The sequence below is a fragment of the Melospiza melodia genome, chromosome 8 (assembly GCF_035770615.1).
Source record: "Melospiza melodia melodia isolate bMelMel2 chromosome 8, bMelMel2.pri, whole genome shotgun sequence".
Taxonomy (NCBI): Eukaryota; Metazoa; Chordata; class Aves; order Passeriformes; family Passerellidae; genus Melospiza; species Melospiza melodia.
This window is the reverse complement of record NC_086201.1, coordinates 22,608,780-22,619,479: the sequence shown is the minus strand read 5'-3', so window position 1 is coordinate 22,619,479 and position 10,700 is coordinate 22,608,780. Positions and strand designations below refer to the sequence as shown.

General features: G+C 35.9%; 1 protein-coding gene across 8 annotated transcripts in view; it reads right to left on the bottom strand.

Annotated features, from left to right (window-relative positions):
- Positions 1–10,700, bottom strand: part of OSBPL6 (oxysterol binding protein like 6) — a 96,601-nt gene continuing 85,901 nt past the window's right edge. For all 8 annotated transcript variants that reach the window (XM_063162203.1, XM_063162202.1, XM_063162201.1 and 5 more), the window contains one exon: positions 1–10,579. In XM_063162203.1, coding sequence (XP_063018273.1) covers positions 10,471–10,579 — 109 coding nt within the window. In that variant the 3' untranslated portion in view covers positions 1–10,470. The remainder of the gene's footprint in view (positions 10,580–10,700) is intronic.

Sequence of the window (10,700 nt, the reverse complement as noted above, 5' to 3'; positions counted from 1 at the left end):
TTTAAACAGTGTACATTGAGATTTATTAGAACAAGCACTAATAGCAGCAGTGTACAGAGTGATGGAGACAATGTACTGTATGCACTGAACAATAGTAATTATACAATTGCACTTCTTCAGAGATCTATTAGAAAATGCTTTTCAGTAAACAGTTTCCCAAATCTAGCATTGTTTGGATTTGCCTCTGAGGAAAAAAAATTACAAAAAATATGCTTTATCTTTTTCTTTTTGGTAAGGCATTAGCAACATTCATTGGCAGGCTACACAAGTCATTTGTACATGCATTATCCAATTACATTGCAACAGGTAAAAAGAGCATCATGTTTCCTCAAAAATTAGAATTGTGTGTTGTATGCTTTGGACACAATATCCTGGAAAATCTGACTTAGCCTGAAGGAAACAGATGACAACTTTTGTTACATTTTAGAGCACAACAAAAACTATAGCATAGCCAAATTCACTTTTTATTTCCTACCAGAAGCTGTAGGACCTCCTTTAGTTGGAGTTGGTATTATGGGTATCGTGTATACCACATACATCACTGGAATAAAGTCTTTGTTATTATTTCTTGTTTACTCTTCCCCCCACTACCACCTCCCTGAATGATGTGGCCAAAGGATGCTCAGCTGTAATCAATATTAACTACTGAATGAGCCTGGGCTTTATTGCATGAGAGGTAGTCAGTGTGAGGCCCCATCTGCTCTCTGGATTACTACAACAGTACGTTCAAAACCAACTGACAAGTTCAAAGACACAGAGTAAGTGTTGCAGCTGCATTACATGGAAACTTAAAACTGTTTTATTACTGCTCTTTTCTGGCTAGGTTTAATCTCAGAAGTAGCCAGAGAACTCAAAATACCAAAAGAAAGCAATTCTATGTATGTGCTGAAGCCTAGACGGAGAGAGGCACTTTCTCACATTCATCCTTTTCTGGGCTAAGATAAAGAGCGTGCTCTTTGTCTGCCACCCCTGCTCCACAAATCAGAAAGGTTTGACTCCTTTTTTTCACTGGCATACTGTGCTAAAAACTCCCAGCTCTGGGCTGGCACCATCCTGGGGAAAGTATAGGGAAACAGGAACAGGGATTGCAAATATCCTTACAATTAAGCTTGCCAGAATGAGACATAATACGATGAATTGTTATTGTTTTAATGTACTGTTCTTTATTCCAAATGTCATATCTAACTGAGCTTTGCAGAGACATGAAGTTAACTTGTTTTTAAACTACAAGCTCCAGAATAAGATACCAAAATCCAAGAGGAAAGTCAAATATATTGCTGGGAGTGGTAAGCAGTCAAACCAACTGTATTTCACACATTTTATCTTCCACAACACAGCGCACAGGTTTAAAATTAAGCTTAAGGGCAACTAGTTGAATACCTAGGCTTGACTGCACATTAGGCCTACAGCTGAAATATTTTTGGGCAGCTAGATCATCCACTCATCTGGAAGCTCACTGGGTTCAAGGGGAACGGAGTACCAACTGCAGCTCAGCCTCTGCGTGGGCGCTCATTTGGTTCAGCATGTAGGAATTAGAAATCAAGCGCTACAAAACCTGGGCTCACCAGGTAAGCCAGTACATTGTTTTCTTAGGAATGTAACTGTAGAGTGTTTTTATTTGAACTTAAGCATCTACATCTTTTACACTGATGTGAATGAGAACTGTTTGCAATGTTAATGCTAAGTACACATCGATGCCTGTCAGAGTCCAAGCAGATGGAGCAGGAAAAAATTCTGTTGTGCATTGCTGATTAACTCCTGCAGTGAAACACCTCTATAGATTTAGAATACACAAATTATATCCTTTCTGTATTGCTCCTCAGCTCCTGATGTTTACAAATCATAAGCAATAAAATTGCTTTTACAGGTATAATCACCTCATATTGGGATTCAGAATTAATAAGATGTAAAGAATTATCATGAAGACATCCCAAACTTGTGAATAGTCAAGAGCGGATGAATACATTTGCAGGAAATCAATCAAGAACAATGAAAAATATTTTTTAATGTTAAATTACTGAATGTACTACAAAGGACCAAACTTGTGCTTTTAAAAATTGCTATACTATAAGTAGCTTATATAATTTTCACTACAAATATCTGCAAATTAATTTTCTATTAATTAGAGTTATTTAAATTATGGTACTGATTTTTTTTCCAGTATCCTATTCTTCATCATCTCATTATGGAAGTCCATAGCAAACTTTTGAGTATAAAATTGGGAGTGCTGCATGTAAGGTTTAATACTGAAGTACTCAGACAATGCATTCTGCTGCATTTGGGTAGATTGGTACATAAATGCTTCTCACTGCCTTTCTTTCCCTTAAGTAAATTTCTTCTCTTGCTTTCAAGTAACAGAAAAAAATTTATCTGGTGCATCTAAGAACTCAGACTCTTTCTCACTACAGTCTGTCATTTCTCTTTAAAACAGACACTATCTACCCACTACTCAAAAGTAGCACTGGATCTGTATACTTCTAAAAAGCAAATTTTGCCTTTAAATTCACCTTAAAAACCACAAAGCAAATTTCTGCTTGCCCGTGTACCTGACATAATAGCATAATCACAGCAGAAAGACTCTGAGGATCTTCTTTTAGAGGTAAGCTACCCAAAGAGGCATGCAAGTAATCAACAGATATGGTTTGTTTTGCTTGTTTTTTTTCAGAATGAGCACATAGATATGGGCAATCAGCAAAGAATGCTCTTTCAGCTCCTTAGGTTCTGACATTCTGGCTTGCTAAAGAATTGGCACAGGGCAATCTACCACCTGAAAGGTTGTTACAAGCAAAGAAGCTCAATAAGGCAGTATAAAAATAATAACTCATCTATACCTTACCCTTCTAATGGCATTCCCAGAATATGAGCACAGTAAAAAAACTAACATTACAACATTTCATACATGTGCACATGGGATCTAATCACACCAAAAAAGTGTGATATTATTCCCAATTTATATTAGCTTTGTGCAAAAGTGAGAGAAAATATAGAATTCTTTGCTGCTGAAATACTGAGAAATTACAAATCACCGGTTAATTATATGAAGAAAAGTAGATAGAGACCCAAAGAAGAGTCTTGCTACTGGTTGCAACAAATAAAATATACAAACAGAACTATCACAGTAGTACAGAACTATTATAATAATCTTTCTTGACACCACAGTAGTTTCATTTATGATGGCTTTTCATATGCTAAATAAAGTATCCCTTTAGACAATCTAGCAGTAACAGATAAAGAACAGGTAGCTTGCTATGCAGTTCTGGGGAAGAAAAATATTTCAGACATCATATGCTGGCAGCCTGACTTCTTACTTATTTTACAATAAATGACATAGACACAAATCCATATGCAAAGAAGAATCCCACTGGAAAAGCCCACTGATATATATTTTTGGCCTGAGAGCGAAATTTTAGTGGTCCACCCTAAGAAGCAGACATTTCGCATGACATGAACACCAACCTTCCTCTCTGCAGAATTTCAAACACGGTTTACTTTGTAAAAATCAAACTCCATTGGATTAATTCTTAGTGCGGAAAAAATGTTTGAAAGTAAGTAGTTTAGAAATTATTAAAAAGGAACAAGAACAGTGTCTTTGCTAATTAGAGATAAAGCTTACTAGGGCAGAAGTTTGCATTTTTGCCTGCATACCAAAATACACTCATCAGTATTTATTTTTCTGCTCAGTCAGGTCTTCTGTGAGACTCAGCAGAAAAGAAAATTTGTTGTGATCTCAATTTGTTATACTGTATCTCAACTACTAAAGAATACAAGTAGCACTTATTTTAAAAACTAAATGGACTTACTTTCTAACCTCAGATTGGAATGACAATTTTCAATGTCAACTTCAAGATAGGGGATAAAGTAATTTTAATATATTTATTGTGATCCAATCTCAAAATATTTTATAAAATATTAAGCAAACACAAGGATAATAAAAGATATAATCTGCATTTCTTCCACATAGTTAAAGAAGATATCCTGAATTTTCCTTTCCCTGGAAAATACTGAGGATTAACCTTGTATTCACTATGTTAATGTTACTATAATATTCCTTGATCAGGTGACTTTAACAAAGAAAGAGAGAATGTTCAGCACAGGACTACCACACAAGAAATCTGAGTTTGCAGTCCTGACTCAACCACTGATTATTCTTGGTGGACATGACAAAGCAACCCTTGGGACACAAGCACAATCCTAAAAAGAGATGCAATTTCAGAACAAGAGGTTGCATGTGTAGCTACACTGACTGGCACCAGAAGCAAGTAGCTCAGTGAAGAACAGTTCTGGCTGAATATTTGCCATTGTGTTCTGCTCTTGCAGAGCAGAACATCATTTTGATTCTCAGAGAATTTACCCATTCCTGAGTTTCTGAAGGAATTTCCTCACCTCTTCCCATTTTGCATGCCTAATGTTGCTGCTAATGGGCCAGCAACATTATATATCCTCTTTTACTAATGCAGACTACAAAAACTAGCAGTCAATATGAAAATACATTTTAGTGTTTCACAGGAGACATCTGAGTCATTGTTCCAGGAGTACCAATAAGTAGCTTTACCATACTTCAATGAGTTATTCACAGGTCAGAAAGAACATATTACACACTGCTGATTATATATTCAGAGTATGTAACTCTCTTTGTCGTCCAAATTACCAGGACATCTTCAGACAAATGCTGGCTACAGTAATTTTTTATTTATGAAAGGAGTAAAAACTTCCCTTCACCTTCAGCATTAATTCTGAGAAAATGTCTCCAATCTTCCCTTTTTTCATGCTGTCATGGATCAGTGAAAAGAAAAATGGTATTAAGATAACTAGCCTAAAACAAATTCAGCAGCTCTGCTGACAGTTTAATTCCTACAAGTTAGAAAACTTTCTCCTTTGTTACATCTCACACTGACAGAGCTCCTGTGACAAGTTTCACCATTCTGCATTGTTGTCTCTCTCTTGCCTTTCTTTTCTGAGGTTTAACAAAGATTGCAGGGAAAGGTAATTTTTTTTTTTAAATTAGAGATGGCAAGTTTATAATACCACAAAATTTGACAAAATAGGAGGCTGGTATATAAAACACAAGTACATCAATATTACTTTTCAAACTTGCAAGAAACTGTATAAAAATCCTTTTATAAAGATACTTTTCAGTTTAATGAAAGAACTATATCATTTCTACTAAAGCAAATAAATAAAGGTTTTAAATACCCTAGTTTAAAAGTAAATAACGTGTTTGCTTTTGTAAGTAGATTCCTTACAATATATAATACAAAAATAAGATAAATTGCTGTAAATGTGCAATTTCTCTGACCTTACTCAGATTTGCAGCATTCTCCTGGGTGCCAGTCACTGTTGTGATGGAGCTTATGGAGATACTCTCACCAGGAATAATTATACCTTTATTAACACAGTCTAGATTCTTCCATTAAAAAAAAAAAAAAAAAAAAAAAAGAGAGAGGAAAACGAAAACAAAAAACCCATGCTTTCTTCATAAAAATACTGACTGGTATCCAAATTACCATAAAAGTAACCAGGAACGCTGAAGTAGAAAATGATGCTACTTTTTATACTAAATATACCTTGAAATTATCAATACATGCACTGAAGTGTAAATTTACGTTTTACACAGTTTTGATGACTGTTACTTAATGACAGACAAAGAAAAAACAAGGACATGTTTTCCAGTCCCAGTAGCTGCCAAGGTAAGTGGTTATGACATAGCAAATTTCCTGAGCTTTCTCATGGGTCTGTGCCTTACACAAGGTTACCAGTGAGGCCATTCCAGTGTTTCTGATACACTTCTGTCAATATTAATCTTATTCCCCCAAGTGGGCAAAACTCTCTAGCTTAACCCCTCCTAACATTTTAGCATATGAGTACAAATACACTTTCAGATGGATTTAATCTGAAAACATCTCCTTTGCTTTAATTATGCACCTCCATTACTACTAATGGCATCTACAAACATTCATTCCTCAGATTACAACTGCTGCCAACACATGTAAAATAGCTATTGTTTATTGTTGGACCAGAAAATGTCTAAAATCCAGTAAAACAAGGAGAGCACACAAACATTCCCTCTACTAGTGAGAGCAAGTTTTGCAATACAGAGAATGGATATATTCAGCCCTCTTGGTTATTGTGCAATTGCAAGTGAACCTCTCCTCTCCTCCAGGGCTTTCCTAAAAATTCTGATTTTTTGAGGAAAAGCTCAGTGTAAGACTGCAATTGTGCTGGGCTCCACTGGTGAGAGGAGAGAAAATCCCATTCCCTCCACAGGGAACAGAGGACATGGCCCAGATGCAAGCTGCTCACAGGTGCCCAGAGCTGCCTCCTAGTTTGCCTTAAGGTTTGTGTAGTTTGTTTCCATAAAGCACTGACAGTGCTCAGTAGGGAATTAAGGATAAGATCTTCCAACACTGTGCCATGTTCACATACTGCAGTACTTGACATATGCCTGGCATGTGCCACTCACATAAACCTCACAGGTGCCATACAGGCTTATTCAGTCAGAAGTTCAAAAGGAGAAAAAAGAAGGGTAATGTTACTTGTATGATGAAAATACTATTATAATGGAAACTGCACTTTTAAAGCCAAATACAAAAAAGTTTATTTCATGCAACTTACATCTGTCTAAAATTAGAATGGGTGCCTAGATGACTTTTTAATCACAGTGATACGTCATGAAAATCAACTCAAATAATCTATTCCTGTGAGATATAAATGTCTAATATGCCAAAACTCTGCCATCTTGGTAATACTAATCTAAAACAAGAATGAAGCTATTTAAATCTTTGTAAGACATTGCATTTGATGAAAATAGCTACTATTACCTTATCATATCCAAAGTACTAGAACAAGGAAGAAATTAAGGTACACTTTTAAAATATTAATAGAAAGTACAGCTCATTATTGTGAAACTAAAGCATAAGTATTGTGTATTTTTATACAGAAATGAGTGTTTTGAGAAAACACAGGAGAAAAGCATATGTCTTTGAAGCAAAAGAACTTCTTAAATTGCAATAAAAGTTTTATGTGTCAATGATATATACTAATTTTCAACACTTACCAAACATATAGCAATTAAATCTACTGAGTTGGATAGTACTTTCCATGCCTTCCAAAAGGAAATATTGCCTGGATGAATGGAGTGAGTGGGGCTGAAAGCTGCTTGAATCCCAGGCTGTAAGGGATCAATGGTTTCTGCCCTGGCAGCCAGCAGTGAGGACAGCCCTGCAGGGGTCAGTTCTGTGGCCATGACAATCAACATCTCACCAGTGACCTGGACAAGGACACGGTGACACATGGTAACTGCTCACAGATGACAGCAAATTAGGAGGAGGAGATGACATGCCAGATGGCAAAGCTTCAGCTAGAAGGACACTGCTCAACTTGAGGACTGGGCCAGCAAACACTTCACAAGGTTCAATAGAAATGAAAAGTTCTGCTCCCGGAGCAGGAAAATCCTGCATGCCAGGAAGAGATGCCTGAGCAGCAGCCCTGCCAAAAACCAGACAGCATTTACACAAAGTGCCAGCCTGCAGAACAGCCAGTGGCGCACTCTCCTTGCAGCATGGGATACTCAGTTCCGCACTACACGGGCAGGGGATGGGCAAAACTCACCATACCCTCTCACTCAATGCTAGGAAATGTCACAGGTTGACTAAAAATTATAATTTGGATAGAAGCCCTCATATCTATCCACCTTAGAAACAGCACAAAATATTCCATGATGTCTGCCAATGTTAGAGGAAAAATGCAGTAACAGATTTTACACAGAATACAGAGAATTCTGCACTATGAGAAACTGCTTCATGGTACATCTGCTTAAACTTTTTCATTTCTGATATACACTGCAAATACCTTGTGTTGCATCATTTTGTGTCTTTTCTACTTACTAAGTAACTAATTTAACATCCTCTTTGGTTAGAAAGTGCCTTCAATAGAAAGATTTAGCATTTCACAGATTTTCTAGAATTTAGAAATGTTAGCGTTATTTTTCTTTCATTGAATGTCAAATGAACAATTGTAAAAAACAATTCAGTGATAGCATTTTTAATGTCCACCAAGTTTCAGTTGGCATTGCAAATAATGGCATTCACAGAGCACTGCCAGAATGCTGTAAAACTGAAGACCTTCTTTCTGTATTTAAATTAAAGATTTGAGGACATGCAGTTCTGTCCCTCAGACATGCCTGCAGTCATACACAAATAATACTTCCTCATATCACGGTGAACTGCACACAAGGACTGGAGCAAAGGATGGGCAAATGTTTATTAATAGAGTTGGCTTTAAAGAAAACTACATAGAATAATTAATTGCCATTTTACACACAATGTGCCAATTTGATTCCTAATGTAATATTGTTAAAGCAAGCAGGATGACTTTAACCAAATATTATTTAAAAAACCAACTTTGATATATGAAAATTTTCTTATAATAAATTTTCTTATAATAACAATTGCAGAACTAAAGAATAAATCAGACTAGGTTCAACTAGGAAAGAGAAAGATAACATTCTTTGAATAACTTAAAATTTTCTTTGGAAGAAATCCCATTAATCTACATAGGGATTTTTATGCCAAATTTTTATTAAAAATTCATGTGCAGTCTCAATTCATAAAAAGTCTACTTAATATTTTCTGTAGGTTTTCATAGTTCTTTCTGACAACAGAAGTGTGTGAAGAAATTTGAACTGATTAGCAGCTAGTTGCTCTGCTAGTTACTTTGCTATACCATCAACAGGGAGGTCTAAATTTATCTGAAATGACCAAAGTAATCTCAGTTGTATGGGGACCTGACTTGGAAAAAGGAAGAAGCAGGCTGAGAGCTGGGGGTGTGTGGTAATGCACTGACAACTGTTCAAGCAGCTCTGCTGGCAGATCACATACCTATCTAGTAATTTTATTTTTGGTCTCAGGACTGGAATCTTAAATAGAAAAATCATATGTCATGTATGTGCAGAAAGGAATACCGAGTATGTGCATGAAATCTAACCCATCACCAGTGGTGGGATGTGTAACACATGCACAAATGGAAGACTAGATCATACCATATGGAATGTAGCTCTTATCTAATAAATTACTGGTTTCACTTTTATTAAGATCTGCCCTCCCACTGTTTATTGTTTCAGAGATTTTCAAATAGAAAGTGCCAAGTCTTCTCCCACTTATATTAACTGAGGCTTAGCAACACATAAGAGACTTTTTAAAATCAAAAAATATAGAACCATTTTATGAAAAAATGTAAAGTATATTTTGCACCAGAGCTGTTTTGGCAACACAAGTAGAAGTTGTTAGCTATAACACATGGGAGCCTCTGCCATACTCTCCAACATAATTTTAGATAAGAAAAGTGGATGGGGAAAAAACAGAGCCAGGAAAATAAACAGAGTGTGTGGCAGAAAACAGTTGCATTTACAGTACTATCCAGCTTCTGGAGAGAAGCCAGAGACCTTCACATGAAATCCTTCTGTGCTTTTAACGCTGTTGCAAAGCTTCAGGGATTTCTAATTGTATAAACAGTTAGGGGAAAATGAGATTCACTGAGAGATCTATGTCCAGGCAGTACTAAATGTGATGACTGCATCTCCGCATCAGTCATTTAGAATATGAACTTTCTGACTAGCAACTCATATGCATTTACCAAAATTCAAATTCAACCAGCTAGCAGTTTCTTTTCAGTCTGATTATACAGTCAGCATCCCAAAGCTAAAGCATGTAGAGTAGGTCTCATACCTGTGAAATGCAGTTAGATGTTTGGTTATCTTTTGATTTCAAATAATGCAGGTCTTCCAGTATTTATATTGTGATAAAATTCTAGAGCTTTAAAAATCTGCCCTTCACACAAGCCTAAGCATAGATATTTTAAAATTACTTAATGTACATCTTCATATTTTGTTAAGGCATGAACAATGGCATATGAATGGGAACAGCTTCCAGAAAAGCATCTTTTTGACAAAGGCCAGTCCAAGCATATCACACCAAAGGACTAACCTGAAGCCAGAAATGACAGTGTTGTGACCCAAGAGTTTTTAACAAAAATAGTTGAAACAAAATGGAACTTTTTTCTATTTTTCTTTTTTTTTTTTTTTTTTTTTTACTTTAAATTGTATTACTCTTAATGTCTGTTTAAAGCACCGGTTGCAGTTTTGCGCTTACCACCTCTTCCGAGTGACTTTGGATACTTCATCTGCTTCTTTATTTCTGAATTTTCAGCGTATGAAACTTTAAAAGGTTTCTGTTTCCTTTTTTTTCTTTTTTTTTTTTTTTTAGTTTTGATGGCTGCTGCAAAATTAGAAAGATCCAGAAGTGGTCAGGGGCCTGGTCTAATGCACTTCCAAAAGTCCATTATAAAGATGAATATAAATGCATATGATATGGTTTTTCCGTAGACCCACAAACCACGCTTAGCTATAAGAAACATATTGTGCATAGTTATTTTTTTTCTTCAGAGTGATATGTTTACTAGGTCTACATTCTCAGTTCACCAGAGTACAGGAATGTCTACTTTACTAAAGCCAGGATCCTTTCGCAGTTCCCAGTAGGTTTCATTGGTAACCCAGGCTTCTCTTTGATTAGCGTCAATTACTTTTCTGTAGAAAGGGAAAACAAAAAGAGATAAAGAGACAAAAAATATTGCTCTTATGCAATATAAAATCAAAATCCACACTTCTCTGATCTAACCCAATATTAAATCAAATTTCACACTTTTAA